At 35.3% G+C, this 17,576-nt stretch overlaps 1 protein-coding gene across 1 annotated transcript in view; it reads left to right on the top strand.

Annotated features, from left to right (window-relative positions):
• Positions 1–2,273: 2,273 nt before the first annotated feature.
• LOC145665827 (uncharacterized) overlaps positions 2,274–17,576 on the top strand; it is a 53,109-nt gene continuing 37,806 nt past the window's right edge. The window contains exon 1 of the mRNA XM_081732944.1: positions 2,274–3,187. Coding sequence (XP_081589070.1) covers positions 2,614–3,187 — 574 coding nt within the window. The 5' untranslated portion in view covers positions 2,274–2,613. The remainder of the gene's footprint in view (positions 3,188–17,576) is intronic.

Genomic DNA, 17,576 nt, shown 5'->3' with positions numbered 1-17,576 from the left:
TCAGAATCCTTCCGCGCCTTGAAGGGTTCACAAAAAGTTTAATATAGCAGTAGTTAAACCATATTTATTATGGAAGCATGTTGTGTAATGTATCTTTAAACGTTGTTATCTCCACTTCATTGTATACGTACAATTACTTCATCAACTCACAGTTTTTATACTATGTAATCATGTAACATTAATACAGTGTTTGAGATCTAAGGCTTGGATGAACTGGAGGTGTTAATGAGACTCTTGAAATTTCTTGTCTTGTCTTATTTTACAGAGGAGACGAGACATCTCTTGTCTCGTGGGCGTCACTACTACTGCCATTGGACTAGATATATACAGAAGGTTGATTAATTCGTGTGTCAATTCATTTGTTCACTGTGCAAAAGTGGTATGATGTAAAGCCGTGCAATTTGGTGTAACTTTAGATGAAGGACATAAGTTTTGTTTCGCCGTAGAAGCATGTCACTCGTATTAAAGATTGAAGAGAGATAGGGTCAAAGATCAAATTTTGATTTTTTTTTTTCCTTATGGAACTGCAATGGTAAATTCTGAAAGAGCCTGAAAAGACGTAAATCGAACTGGTAACAAAGAAAAAGCTGTATGGTATGATTCTATGTCGCAAGCCGACCAAATATACGTCAATCAAGTGTCATGGTCAGAGATCACTGTCAGATCAAGGTCACAGGTCATCTTGAGAACCTATTTGAATACACTGAAAACAACGCAATGTCCGTACCTCATCATGTCAAATGGGTTCTCAAGGTGACCTGTGACCTTGATCTGACAGTGACCTCTGACCATCATGACACTTGATTGACGTATATTTGGTCGGCTTGCGACATAGAATCATACCATACAGCTTTTTCTTTGTTATCAGGTCAATTTACGTTTTTTCAGGCTCTTTCAGAATTTACCATTGCAATCCCATAAGGAAAAAAAATCGAAATTTGACCTTTGACTCTATATCTCTTCAATCTTTAGTACAAGTGACATGCTTCTATGGCGAAACAAAACTTATGTCCTTCATCTAAAGTTACACCAAATTGCACGGCTTTACCTCATGCCACTTTTGCACAGTGAACAAATGAAATTGACACACGAATTAATCAACCCTCTGTATATTATTTTGATATACACCAATTAAACAAAATCACTTAAATATTCCTTTCTCCATCCTGAATCATGCCTGGACCTCGTGAATCAAGTGTACGCTAATGAATGGGTTATATAGAAATACTAAAAATAATAATAAAAAAAAAGATATATACTGTACTATAATCAGTGGTAAAAGTGGAACTGAAAAGGTAGAGGGACAGATGACATCTCGCCGTCCCCCGTGCCCATCTTTGTCCACTGTAATTTTTAAGGAAGTGCGCCATAGATATTTTTGGAATTGGAGAAATGCGCGTTCCCCCTCACTTTATCCACTGAAATTGTTAAATTAAGTATTGGAAATCTCGTGTTTATTTTATGCATCTTTTCTGCAAATCTTTAGCAGAAGAACTCTCCATTTCCTTGGTTTTGTTTCCGTTTTAGTCATATAGATAGTAAGAGTTTCCGACTATCATTAAAAAGAAAAAGAAGAAATGAAACCAAGATTATGAATGAATATAATTTAGTAACAAAATGATTTTCTGCATAGTCGCTATACGAAAGAAGGAAGAAAGAAAGAAAGAAAAACAAAGTCTATCAAATTTTCCTTTGGTTTTTATTTGAATTGTATACGCTTCGTAAATCAAGCTTTGCAGAAAAGGTTCACGTGAGATTCTTGTTTTGAAATTGGTCTTGGGTGCATTATCATCCAACATTAAAAAAGAATGTGGTTTAAAACGAAAACAAGCCACGCGCCACATACTTTTTTGAAAACACAATGCTTACTTACTCACGATATGATATACTAGAATCTCTGAAACATATCGGCATGTCTCCCTTGGCTTCCCTCTCCCCCCCTGCCTAGTACACATCTCTATGTTTCCTAAGGCCTTTTCCAAGTATATTGCCCCCCTCCTCCTCCCTCCGGTTAGGAACCGCACTTTTAGTGTAGTGGAGTTCCTGATATGTGTGGTTGAGTTCCTTTCTCGTCCAGAAACCTCAGGGACCAACCGAAGCGTTTAGTTTCCCATACTAAGGTGTATAATGATACATCCTACCAACCACCCAACGAAGCTGTTTACGCTTTGAAGATTTTGTGGGATAAAGTGAGAATAATTTTCGTCGTATGTTCGAGTAACTAAAAGAAAAAAAGTGTATCATGCCCCATATACCAACACAACCAAGCAATATAACGTGTATATGTGACGACTGCAGACCATGTGCATACATATGTCTATTAGTGTGTGTGTGTATGCGAGTAGCTCAGGCATGGACATTTAATGTTCAAGAATCCACAAACCGCGGCGGTACAAAAACCGTTTGTGAAAGTCTTCATTGGACATTTCTTATTCTGGTGTCAAGAAAAACAGATCGATCCTTGCTTTTCTGACATTGTGATTTTTTTTTCATCAATTTTGACGCCTACTGAGGGGGGTGTTGAACTGGAAGTGTGTTATTTCATATATGTGTGTGAGAGTGATTTTTGAGTGATATATATATTTTTAATTATCGTCTAATAGTTCAATCAACATGATAATTCGTCTAATTCCGCTAGTTTACCTAACATGTGGTATGATAGTAACAGCATACCCGGAATCTCAACAACAAAGTCGAAGTACTGAATCTACATATAGCGGAAATTTCAATCTGGTTTTCAATACATTAACTGAGTGCATACAAAAGGACTTTGTGTCATGTTTAAAAGCCAAAGCAATCGCTATGTTTGAACGAGCCGCCCGGGCTAGTGATCTTAGTGTGACAGACAGTTTGTCATTTGTCCGAAATGAGAACTATAAAATTCGTAGTTTTCAAGAAGAGAATGGACGTGCTCTGACAACTGATGAGATTGAAGCCAGTCTTCCTAGGTCTTATGATGCACGAGAACAGAGTTTGAATTCCTGGCTCTTCTCTAGTATTAACAAGTTTCTGGATACCCACAGTTTAAGGTTGGATGTTAGTTCTATTTACCCTGGTGCTGCTTTGAAGTTATCAAGAAATCTTCATGATCCAGAGGGTTTGGACCTCAACCTGGAAGTGAAACCAGGGGCTGTAGGGGCCAGAGGCAACAAAGGAGACTATTTCTTTGGACTTGGAGGAGGCAAAGGTATTTATTGTTTCAAAAAGAAAACTTTAAAATGATAAATATTTTAAAAAATAGATGAAATAATTAGACTCATAACTTTATTCTATAGGCTAGAACATAGAAGGATATAAAGCACAAAAGATAGTGATTTTCACTCCGTTCTTAGTTTAGAATTTTGGTTGGTTGATTGAAATGTTATGTCTCTTTATAGCAACAAGGCTATTTGTATTTGGATGCAAAATCTTGATTGAATTGAAAGAATTCCGCCTCACTTAATTTTCTGATAGAAATTCATCCTCAGTAATAACTTACTTGGGTATGCGTGAATGAAGTGATACTATTAATAACTTACTTGGATGTGTGTGAATGAAGTGATACTATTAAAAACGTGCTTAAGTGTGCGTGAATGAAGTGATACTATTAATAACTTACTTAGGTGTGTGTGACTGAAGTAATACTATTAATAACTTATTTAGGTGTGCGTGAATGAAGTGATTCTATTGTCAGACGTTTGCAAATTGACAGGAAACTTTTTTAAGTTATTTCATATCTCGACCCTCTCTTTTAACGTCTTTTGGTAGCGGGCCCCATGAGTAGTCTCCAGTTTATAGTAAACTTTTATTATTATTGCTACCAATCCTTCATAATTGTATATGTGTGTAAGAATTACATAAGAAACCCTAAAGAATCTTTAAAATATAATTTTCTGCTACTTGATTTTTATTACATTTATAATTTTTCATCTGTCGTTGTGACCTTCATGTGATCTTCTCGCGAATCCTATGTCGAGAAATCATGGTCTACAGTAATTCATATACATATAAGTAACATATTTTATGAACTAGTTGTTATCGGCATACCTAATCTCCCATGCTTTAACCATTACGAATGGGCAAATATGTGGACTCTCAATATCGAAACATGTCAGTGCAAAGAATTCTTCTTTTTTTTCACTTCTGTCTCCTACCCCTCTTCTTCTCCGCCTATACCTCGGATGTTCGTGATTTGTATCCGAGACAAGCACATCCAGCCAGAGTCGAACCCAGGACCAAGATCAAAGAAAGCAGAATGCGTTAGCCATTAAATCACAAAAAGACGTAACAGTTTCAGACGTACTGCTAGTGCGTAGAATTATACAGTATTGTACCTATAGGCTAGAATATAGGACAATGCATTGGATGTATGTGGTACTATTGTTGGTTTTGCATACATGCTCGAATATTTCAGTCATAATTCATGCAATGTTTTATTATTTTCCTGAGTCTTCGAACTAACATTATTATTACCAAAGGATACCTTCGCTATCTTTGCTTGTTTAATTCACTGACCTAATGGAGAAATATTCTCTTTTGTTTAAAATGAACTGGAATTATAATGGTTTCATTTTACTGACTCTGTTTTTAAAATTTATTTAAATGCTCTTTAGATTGTGAAAACTTATTGGCATTATACATACAAACTAAATATTACTTGAATGAGGTTATAAATGTTATCATATATCAGGCCCGCAACCAGCCACAGAGGTTTGGCGGGCCATGAATAGCTTAGGAGGGGGGAGGCAAGTGACTAAAAATTTTCTTACAAAGGTCTAAAGTGTGTTTTTTTGTATTAATAATAGCATTTTGTATTGAGGTCTGGAGGGGCCATGAAATGTTTAGGGGACCAGGTTTCCCTAGCCCCCCACTAGTTGCGGGTCTGCAATATATACATATACCTATCTATATCAATATACAGTGAGTTTCAAACCAAGACCGACAACGTTTGGGAGGTGATTAATGACACTAAGACAAAATAAATAAAGTATAAACCAACCTGGGTGCAGAAATCCGTCATTTCGGAGTTATAGGCTGCCGAAAACATGAAAAAAAAATGAACTTTAAAGGTCCATAGCTCCAATACTATGGGAAATGCCGTAATCGGGTCAATACTTCATTTAGGAACTAGTATGTGTCCTATCCAAATATCTATGTTTCAGAATCCTGCGGTACTTCCGTGACAATTGTTATAAAGGTAGTTTGTAAATACTTCAAATTATATGTCCGTAGCCAAATTCCCAAACGTTGACGTTGCTGTTTTGAATCTCCTTTTATATATATATATATATATATATATATATATATATATATATATATATATATATATACTGTATATATCACAAAATTTAATTTTTACAATGAATAGAGCATTGTCATTGAATTTAAACATAGAAATAACGTAAGTAAAAGGCTAATAGTGACCGCAAGAAACAAATCACATCACTAATTTCGAAAAACATCGTCTTCGTCTGCAGCCTAGGCACACTTCCGAAAGGATTTAAACTATAGGAAAGAAATTTTGGATAGGTAAAAATGTATTTAAACATAGATTTGAAAATGAAATGATATCTTTGAGTTTTACGTCCCACGGTTATGCCGGTTAGGCTAAAGGAGACGGTAGTTATGAGAAATGAATGAAATGGTGGAGTGAAGAAAGTGGGAGGAAACGGGAGAACTCCGAGGAAAGCCACGCACACGGTGTTTGTCGACCACAAAGTTCACTTGGCGGGGGCTGGGATCGAACCCGGGACCCCAAGCACCAGAGGTGAACGCTCTACCACTGAGCCACCGCGGCCCCAAACTTAGATTTGAAGAAACGAGACTGTTAAAATTACAGTTCATTTTAAAGAAAGAGAAAGAACGCTTCCTCATATAAATAAATATGGACTAAAACAAGATGGCGCAAATTTTCAATTTTCTTAAAATAAATAGAATTAAATTTTACCACACATCCTATTACTGTCTTTGTAGTTAAAAAAGTAACTACTACGTATGTACACTCATGTCCAAAATTATTGTCGCATGTTCATAAACATGTTATTGTAGGAATATAATTTGATAACGAATTCGCCCGGTATTTCTTATAATGTTAGTATATGTATAATCGGCATGTGACAAATTTCATGTCAAAAGAGCAGTAAATAAGAACAATAACACGAAAATAAAACTTTGTCCATTTAGCAATATTTTGTTTTACTCATTCTAATTTTCATATTTATAATTCTTTTCCTATGAAATTTACCACAAATATACATTTCCCACTTATAGCCTACACATGGTATCAGTATTAAAACTACCCTGCAAAATCATTATCAAATTATATTCTTACAAGAAGACAGTTACAGATATGCGACAATCAGTTTAGACGTGAGTGTACCTACTAAAACAACTTTTCTAATTTATAGATATTATTAAAGCTGGGTCCTGCAGAATTAGGTAAATATCACTTCAACCACTGGTTCAAGATTTAAGAGAACATGATACTGCAGCAAAATTTGTTTTAGAATAGAACATGTAGATATCGCGTCCTAGAGCGCAAAGGTTCTATGTCCAACTTTCTCCGAAATTGAAATTTTTATACTTATAGATGGCGCATGATGTGCCCTTTCACATGGCGACAAAAAAGAGTTCGAAATCGTTATTATTTACAAGATCCATTCTTTTTGCTCTCCTGTAAAATTTCTAAAATTGGCCATAGAACCTTTGCGCTCAAAGGACGCGATATGGAAATTACATTATGATTATATGAGTGAGCAACTTTTGTCACTTTACGAATGCTTCCATTAAAATTTCAGGTGACTTAATTTGCTAATTAGGATTACGCAATAGGACTTATAAAATTGTGCTGTTCATCCGCCCGTCCGTCCGTCGTTTTCTTTTCAACAGGTAGAGCGATTATCTCATTAATGGAGTGAAGCCGCTAACACTTTTGACGAGTAACGGTAGTTATTCATATCTTATTTACAAGTAATAAATATTCCCTAGCTTCCATACAACCTGCACGGAAGCAAATAAAGATTGGTTGCCTATAGTGAAAGGATATGCAATCGTGTGAAACTTTTTATAATCTTTTGCAAAGTTTTTATTACACCTTCAATCACCAATTGAAACTTAAATTTTCTTTTATACTAACGATTTGGATACATATTGTGGATCAGTTGAAATAATTTTAAAATTACTAAGATGTTGTACAATGATTTTGGATGAGTATCATACATTACAGCAGAAGATAGATTTAAGTCAATACTGGAGAATTTACTAAGAAATATTGTAGATTATACGTCATATTAAACACGAAATAGTATATAGTTTAGTTTTGCAGAAATATTAAATATTTCGGAAGAAAACGACATGGATAGTTTTTGCAAAAACGACATGGGAGTGTTTTTTTCTTTAATATGCTGTAGATGTTTCCGGAAAGATATTAGTTCTTTTACTACAATATAGTGAAGAATAAATCTGGAGAAATATTATTTTAATGATTTTACTAGGAGGCAATTCAAGCTATTAAATAAGAAATACACTTTGAGTTAATATGGATTAGTTGTAGAAACACTATAAATTTTACTAACAAGGAAAGCTATCCAACTCCTCGACGAGTATCACATTGAAACTTGTATAAGTGGAAGGACATATTGAAAGATGGAGGTATGCTTACTCTTACGATTCGCAACGTCATCGAACCGGAAGTAGAATTATCGTTCTCCTATATCCCCTGAAAGTTATGTACTCTGGTCATACACGCCAGAATGTGATACACTGGAACCTGTTTTCTCACGAAAACAAGTATTGTAAACTCAAGATGATAACAGTCGGTGGTGATTGGGACCTCTAGTACGTCATTGATGAGAATCGATGTCAAATGGAACACGATAAACGATCGTAAGTTCTAAAAGAACACGTTTACTCGGTGGAGAAAAGGGACACGATGAAAGCACAACGCAAAAGTGGCTTTCTATGGTTATTATTATTGTTATTATTATTATTATTACTATTATTATTATTATTATTATTATTATTATTATTATTATTATTATTATTATTAGTAGTAGTAGTAGTAGTAGTAGTAGTAGTAGTAGTAGTAGTATTGTTAATATAGGCAGTATGATGAGTAAAAATAATAATGCGAAGAAGAAGAAGAAGAAGAAGAAGAAGAAGAAGAAGAAATGTATTGTTGGCCCCGTTCAATAACGAAGGACTTCGGCCCGTCTTGAGTGTCCTCTAGCACTGCTATAAAGGTTTTAGAATCGACAGACAACCATAAATCAGCCGGGATTCGAAGTCGGGACCCTTGAGTCCCTGGCTGGACGCCTCACCCCACACGAACACGAGGTCTTCAAGAAGAAGAAATAGTACAGGACAGAGTTTCTCAACCTGGGGGTTGCGAAGATAACTGAAAGAGATAAATATAATTAGATAATTAGATAAAACTAATGTCACGAACGGAAGCTATTGTGAACTAATAAAGGCACTAATGTCAGGAACACAAGCTATTGTGAACTAATGAAAACCTATCGTCAGGAACACAAGCTATTGTGAACTAATAAAAGCACTAATGTCAAGAAAAGAATCTTGTAAACTAATAAAACCAGTGGTCCAAGTGGATATATATGACCTGCAAGGATATTTTGAATGTGATAAAAAAAAATAGGATTTTGGAATTGTTAAGAGATATTAAGTCTACGTTAAAATACAGTTAATAGATAGCAAAGTTTTCTGTAATGTACGTGGTTGTTAGATTGGAGTCTAGCGTCCCTTTTAGCATAATTATATGAGATGAGAACCTACAGCTTAACGTGGGATGAGAACCACTTTAGCTTCCACCGGGTTTTAGGTTTCGCAAACATTTTATTTTTAATGATACTGTCCCATGTTTCTCATTAAAACTACTTTACATAAATATGTGAAACCATTTATGTAAAGTAGACATACAATATGTGTAAATTCTGCATATCACATACCTTCATTCTTTCCCCCTGAAATCGTAAAAACTTTATATTTTTCCTCTAAAAAAATCTGGCACCCTAGCATATACACACACTAAATTTACGAATGAATGAATGAGAATGAGACAAAAGTGAGTATACTCCATATTTTTAAAAATGTTTCGTCGTTTATCCACCAGAAATTGTACTATTACATAAAGTAAAACCCAAATTACACTAGTTTATATTGCGAATTAAACCCCTTTATCTGCGAACAGTGTGGCCACCCAGTAAAAATATTTCGTACTAACCTACGCAGAAAAAAAAGGTACTAGATCTGAAGAAAAAAGTACTAAAATTATATCTTCTCCCGTTTCATCCTCTTTATGACATTTTACAATATTAATATCTTCAAGGTTTTCGACAGTTCCCCCTCACCTTGCCAAGTCGGAAACGAACGCCAAGTAGAGTACAGAGAAGCCTATGTCCAACTACTAACTAGGAGACAGAAACGGAAAGCTTTTATTTTTTAAGGGACATTTATCATCCCGTTTACATGTTACTCGGGACATCGGACTGTTTCCCGAAAAAGCACAATCCTGTTAAAAACGGGACGTTATCATATGACAGTGAAAAATATTTATGAGGGATTAATTTTAAATTACTTAATTGGGTGCAATGGGAGGGAATAACATAAATATTAAGCTGTTTTGTATATCGTTAAAAGCATTTAAATTTCAGTTTTTCATTAGACATATCTCCTGGATTTTCATGGAATCTCCTGATTTCACAGGTGATATGTAAAACAATAATTAAAAGAAAAGGAAACATTTTCCTTGAGAGAGAGACCTGATATTGTTGAAACAATGAGCATTCTTAAAAACTGCACCGATCCAAACAAAAAATTAAAATACAAAACTACTTTCTTTTTCGACAATACCTCTGGTTTAACCATTACGAACACTTAGAAACATCCTACAGACCGCCGTAATACATAATTTGGCCTCTCTCAATCAGAAAAGAACAGAATCTGCGGGGCATCAAGCTATGATGAACTCACTCATTTTTTTACACTACCACTCATACGTTCTTCGAGAAAATTTTGTCCAGGAGCAAAATCAAAATATGAGGGAGGGTTACACTGGAGCACTATTTTGGTATATTTGAATAGTAATGTAGTTTTTCTTAGCTACGAGGGAAAATAGTGTTTAAAAGGAATTATATTGCTACCAGACGCGTATTTGTTCTTCGCGACTTTGTGTTTTGTGAATCAGTCCAGTAATGCCAACCTGAAACATTTTAAAGTCCCATCTCGACAGGCAGAAATTCTCATTTTGCTCTTGAATTTCCCAAGCTCTACAAAATTCTCAAAATCTAAAAAATATGAAAAGTAAAACTACTGTATGTGACTCACTTTTTTTTTCATTATGTAAGTGAATTCAGATCTTCTATGTTAACCAGACACATTATGAATAAGTAATTAAGAGAGAGAGAATTGAACATGTTGCCGAATACAAGTACTTTTTGTTGTTAGAAATTACTATTTGCATCACGCACTTGTGTCGTAATCTTCGATGGCGCGTAACAAGACTAAGTAAAACAAGTTTCATTCTCCAGTGATTTCGTGTGGAACGTTTCGAAAAATGGTAGTTTCTCGTTCGGTATTTTATTTTAAATACCAGAGTTTTGTTAATAAGTTCTAGTGCTTATTTTTTTATTTTATTTTATTTTATTTTTTTGAGATTCTCAAGTCACTGTATAAATCATTCCATACTAGCATGCATTTTTCAATGACAAAATTTGACAATTAGCACAGATTTTATTGAAGACTCAATAGTCGACTTTCAGCCCTTAGTGAATTTTGTTGGTGCCGTGGAGTAAATGTATGAAAAATCTCACATATGCTACCAATTTCTAGTAAAATTCCCTTTATCCCTATTGGGGAAATTAATGGGGGGTAAATCCCATAAAATGGGATTTTTCCCTCCATTTGACATCACTGAATCAGTCTCTTCTTCCAAGCTGCTGTGGCTCGTTCATTCCATCAATTGAATCAAGCGCTACCGAGCGGAGGAATTCGTAACTATTTCAGAAGCCAACTAGCGGTTGCGGAAGTGGCTGCAACTGCTAGTGGACAATACGGGAAGATAGCAGCGTTGCAGGTATAAATCCCTTTCTCAATGTCAAGAAAAAGGAGCTCCCTGCCATATGCTCAATATTACTGCATCCAGTGGCAATGGTCATGCAACTGGAAATACAAACCTCTTTCTTTCTTTCAGTTCTTTATTATTTTTTTTTTTCGTAGATGCATCAATTCTACTTTGTGTTGAAGAGCAAAGGGTTGGTTTTGCGGAAACACTACTTTAGCACCTAAAAACATTCTTTAGTGCTAATAAACATATGCAGTTGCATAACTATATAATATCTACCACCAACCTCTTCAGTCTATAAAAGTACTGTGTTCAGAAAATTTTTTTTTGTATATCAGCATATTAATTTGCCTTTTTTTGAGGATAGTGTTGCTTTCATTCTACTGTATTGTTCATCATACTGGAACAATTAAATGAATAAATTCAAAAACTAAAAAGTGTTATATTATTGTGGCTAAAACGGATTAACTCTGTTTACAATAATTTCAGTTGAATAAATATTTAATTTGATTTACTGACATTTTGATACACGAACAACATTATGAAATGGATTAAGCTCGTAACTCGGGGTGCACTCTACTGTAATTATAAAAGATTAACCCAACCGTAATTCAAGATAGTACAAAATCAGTTATTCGTTCTTGTTTGAACACAACAAAGTTATCGCTCCACAACGTAGCAAAATTCAGCTTCAAAAGACTTGCCAAGTGAACGTGAAAATAAATCAATACAATTTGAGATATGAATAGATTTACAAGTTTCATGGACTCTACATGCCACAAAATGTTAGTTTTGTGTGCACGTCGATCTTTCCATCTACCGTATAAGGGCTGCCATGCAGCGTACACTTTATTTTCTACATTCGTTACGACAGCAAAAGAGAACCACGTTAGATAACGAAACGTGGATAAGACGTGTACATTGGACGTCGTTCATTCCCCACATCGATACAAAGAGGCTGCCATTCAATCATTGTGAAGTAGTGAGCTTGAAAACAAATCGAATACAATCGAAACTTACGCCAAGTGTGAACAACATACAATTATTCTATTTTTTCGAGGCGGACGAACATAATACAGCTGTAAACTAAGGATTACGACGGGAACTTTATAAATAACGACTGTGTACACGAGTAGCATACTGCAGAGAGTTTGAAGAATGACTTACTGACAATTACGACAAGAGGATCCAAAGATAGAAATCTATACAAAACTTGTGGACACAGACATCATTTATAGAGTTTCCGCCGTAACTCTAACTTATTTGACGATGAGCTGCGGTTATATTATGTTCTTCCGCCTGGAAAAATAGAATAGTTATATGTTATTCACACTTGGCGTATGTTTCGATTGCATTTGATATGTTTTCATGCTCGCTGCACCTCAATGATTGAATGGCGGAATCTGTCTTCGGGGTGTGGGGGTATGCAAGACACCTAATGAACAGTTTTGGCATATACCCGTTTCGTTTTCTTACTTGGCTTTATTTTAATGGCCTAACAAAGGTGAAAACATAATAGCGATCGTATCTGCAAAAGCCTTTCAACGTACCCGGAACAAATTTTAAACTTAAGGTTTTTATGCGATCTTCCAGTGGGATATTGCGAATTTTCTTCTTCCTCTAAAAAAACCCAGGGCACCTTACTAGAAGGTGGAAGCAAAAATATTTGATTGTTCTAATGGTTTCCTTCATACATATTTACTAAATCAGTATTTCATAAATAATCTTATAATATCGAACAAGTAATTTCTCCGAGAAAAAAACAGAATGGGCATTTTGTTCTCAGGGATAAGATCTTATTTCAATTATTTGACGTTTATGATTGGGTACTTATCGCCAAACAAATCATTAGTTACCGTTGTAAAACTGTTATTTTAACTATAACACTAATATAATAACAACAACTAATCGTATAATATGTATAACATTTCTTTTGCTTTTAATCTCGCCTTAATTACTTTATTTGGGGCTTATGATCGGGTATTTTTCACCAAGTAATTCCTTAGTTATTGTTGTAAATTATATTTTGATTATAAAATTCCATGTCAGAAACTAGATATGTAGTGTTTTTGGGTTTCTTTTACGAGTACCTTCTTTGTCTTGTATAAATGGTAATGATTACATATAAGATGTAACAAAAAGGTACGGCAAATTATTATCCTGGGTAGATTGCTTACGGCTAGACAAGTAAAAAAGTTCATGTGACCATATGTCGGGAAATACATTGTTATAGCTATTGCGCCGCCTGAGTGTGTGGAATAGTCACTTTCTGGACGTCCCTCAATGTGACTCACTTTAAACCTCAATAGCTTAAATCCTAATTAAGCTCGGAAGATAATTTTAGTATTGATGTCTTCCACGGGGGCGAAGCTTTCCACTGATATGCATTTTTACGGGTGGACACAGAGCCAAGGGCAAGTTATCCAATGCATCCGGAATGTGGGTAGGGTATTCCAGCAAGTCTCGATAGGTGTTTCCCGCCAGTCTCTGCGGCAGTATGTGTGGGCCCAGTAAACTGTCACCAACAATATCGCACTACACACTGAGACCAAACTGTTGTTGATGTATCCTGGGACTGATCGCATGAAGATTATCGTCCGCTTAAACATGTACATTATGGTAATTCAAGATACCTTTTCGTGTGAACTGAGCCTCATTTGTGAACACTATTGCGAATGGGAAAATAAGATTAACGGCACACTGCTGGAGGTATCACTGAGAAAAGCGTACTCGCGGCAGATAATCGGTTGCTGACAAAGACTGGACTCACTGCAGGTGGTATGGATACAGACTCCCTCGAAGATGTACACGCCATATCTGCATGCAGTTTATACGTAATTCATCCTTTAGGAAGACATTGGCATCAAAATTATCTCCCTAGCTTAATTAGAAGCTAAATTGTAGAGGTTTAAATTGAGTCACATTGAGAGGCGTCCAGAATGCGACTATTTCACACAGTCAGGCGACTCAATGGCTGTGACTCTGTAACGATACATTTCCCGACATATGGTCATATGAACTTTTTTATTTGCCTACTCATAAGGAATCCATCCCTGAGATATTGCCGTACCTTTACGTTATACCCTATATAATTGGGTACTTTTTGCCGAGTAGTAAAATTAGTTATTATTGTAATTGTTTCTATACTGTATTTAACGTATCTTAAATAAATTATTTGGCGTTTATGACCGTGTATTTATAATCAACCAAATATCTTCAGTTATCGTTGTTAAGTGCAACTTTTAAAAATTGCTTCTGTCAGATTTATTTGTTATTTTGTTAAATTATCCCCAATATAGAACAATTTTATGGCTTTTTCGTAAAAATTTCGTTCACAATTAATCCCCATATTAAGAAAAAACTTTTAATTAATGCTGTATAAAACGATGTGCATTATGGAAACACGTTTTTCGTGTGAAATGGTCAAGTGATCCTTTAGGTTATTATGTTGGTTATTTGTCCTCAGATATTATAACCGTAAAAGACACAACTCCGTTATGAGGTAAATACTATGAATCTTTTTTTTTAAATATAAACCACTAAAAAATGTAGTAAACACAGAAATAAGTTTAAAGTCTCGTGTTTTATTTACAATATGCCTGATTTATTCACCGTTTATGTGCCATGCGTATTGAATATATTTATCAACCATTACAATAATAATAATGTCACGCACGTGGTATGATTATATGGGAAGAAAAGGTAACATTTGGTGCTAGAAGTTCAAATACATTTTTTTATCTAAGAAGAGTTAGTTTATGGATTTTAAAAAAACAAACATACATACACACAAACTAATTAAGTCAGAAACATTTTTTTCTAAATGATAAAATAATGAGAGATTTACAATTTAAATGTTCCAGCAAAAGCTAGGCTCTCCTCTATAATTTAACACCTACTGAATAATTATAAGTATTGTAAGTACTTAACTGTTATGTTCTGTTTATTTATATGCGTGTTTCACGAACTCCCAACTTGCGTGACTAATTTACACTGGATAATCAATGGTCAATAATGGAGGAAAATGTAGGAGATCGGGTAGAACCTATGAGAACGCGGCACAAGACCTAAAAATTATTTGGTGGCACAAGACATAAACGACATAAGATCTAAACAATACAAGACCTAAAATTGATGTCTAGTGTCTATATTTTTTAGGCCTTACACCGCTTAGGTCTTGTGCCGTTTAGGTTTTATGAATGTTACCCGGACCTATATTGGAAGATACCATCTTGATGTTTACATGATGGAACTGAGAAAAATCCAGAAAAAAAAGCTTCGATATCATATATAAAGCCAGAACCTTATAACTGCAAAGCAAGAGCGCTAATCACTAATTTAAGCCACTTTGATTTAACGTATAAGGGTTTTCTCTAATCCTATTTTCGTTTCTTTAAGTTGGCAAACAACTCAAAATAATGAAGAAAATGAAATGATATCTTTGAGTTGATTTTTAGTTTAGTGTCCCCTTCAGCAGCGTGGCTGTATGAGACGTGGACCTACTGATCAATGTGGAATCCGAACCACAGGAGCTCCCGCCGGGAATCGAACCCGGGTCTCCCACGTCAAAGGCGCGTACGTTAACCGCTTAGCCACGAGGGAGCTCTAAATGAAATATTTGATTTTAACGTCTCACGATTATGCCTCTTAGGCTAAGGGAGACGATGATTAAAGCAAGTGTGTGACGTTGGAAGAATTGGTGGAATGAGAAAGTGGGAGGAAACGGGAGTACCCCGAGTAAACCCACGAGCACTATGTTGTCCACCACAAACCTAATTGGTCGGGGATCGAACCAGGGACCCCATGCATCAGAAGTAAGCGCTCTATCACTGAGCTACAATGCCCCCACCAACAAACGAAGAACATCAAAACTTAGGGTAGCACTGTGGCTCGGTTGTAGAGCATTCTATTCTGTTGCTACGAGTTCTTGGTCCGATTGCAGGCCATTGAGTTAGTTGTGGACAACATTGTCTCATGAATGTTTTCTACAATCTTCCGCTTCCTCCCATATTCACATTACAACAAATTATTTCACATCATACACTTTCATTAACCATCCATCTAATCTAGCCTGAAAGGACCTAATCGTCGAACCTAAAAACTATACTTTTTTCTTTGATTTGAATATCAAAAACATAAAACTGACTCCGACAGCAAGCATGACGGACAAACCTGAACATATAGACTATAATGGCCGAAATAGACGTTTCAGTTTTTGGTACATTTTGTGAATATTCTGAATTCTCGCGAGTGATGGATTTGTCAGAATTCAATAAGATATAGTGGATCAGTGCAGCTACGAAACTTCTCACGGTTATCATAAGTTTCTCTGAATGCAACGCTAGTTCTGGATTTAAAAAACAAAAAAATGTAAGTGCAATTTAACTATTGGTTTAACGTATTATTTGCAATCCGTAGTAGATTCATATTTCTTTGCAGATGTCAATGTAGTCTCAAAATCGATCATTTTCGTAATGCAAGAGCAGTGCCATCATAGAGTAGAATTTCAAACACGGATATTTCTAATTCTTGGTCACTTAGTTTTGCATCCATTTATCCACAGTTTCTCCCAATGTCAGATAAAGACAAACTCTGTTGTCATTTCTACGGATATGGATCGGTGCTGAATGTGGTCTCGAGATCGATTCCCTATTATTGAGAACATTCTATTGGATAGAAACACCGAATAATTGTTCGGACGCTACTTCAAGAATAGATCAAATTGCATATTACCTTGGTTTTAAAAAAGTATTAAAAACCTAAATAATCAATCAATTTACGATATTAAAAATCCAACTTATAAAGAATACATCTAATGGCAAAAAGTTATTGGAAAATTTATAGTCAGATTTCTTAATTATTACACGAACTAATGATCTATGCCCGTGATGAATTCAGAAATATTATTAGCCTGGGATGTACGCAAGAGGTAGGTTCTGGGGGTAAAAATCCCCTTCCCGAAATCCCAAATTTTTCCATAAATTTTGTCTTTTAATTTTAGCGGTGATAAATTTTAGTATAATTTATCCTGATATTGAATTTGGATCCCCCCGAAAGAGCTTTGGGCTAACCTATTCAATCCCCATCATCAAATGTAGTCCTCCCCTCCCTCGTTTTTTTCCACCATACTTTTCATCACGTCACTCAGGAAACAAATTTATCTCAAACAAGATTGTAATCAATTTCATTTTTCTCTTTATGTTTAATATCTTCTTTTGTTTCTTCTGTTATTCCCAACACTTTGTTGTCGTTGATTTTCTATTCGACCCAACTCATTTTCTTTATTTTCTTGTGGAGTTCGGTTTACTAATATTTGATTTGTTCGTGTGTCCACCAAGCAGAAAAAAATCTCAATACAATCCGAAAAAAACTTGATGACTCATCCTTAATTTTAGCCAGGATGTAGAGGGTCATACGTCTGCAATCGATCAGATAGCTTAACCTCGATTCCAAAACAGTGGCGGATCTAGAAGGTAAAAACTGGGGGGGATGTCTGAATTCATACTATTATTATAGGTAT

This window comes from Thermobia domestica, chromosome 12 (assembly GCF_964235325.1).
Source record: "Thermobia domestica chromosome 12, izTheDome1.hap1.1, whole genome shotgun sequence".
Taxonomy (NCBI): Eukaryota; Metazoa; Arthropoda; class Insecta; order Zygentoma; family Lepismatidae; genus Thermobia; species Thermobia domestica.
Note: the sequence above shows the minus strand (reverse complement) of the source record. Positions and strands in the feature narration are given on the sequence as shown.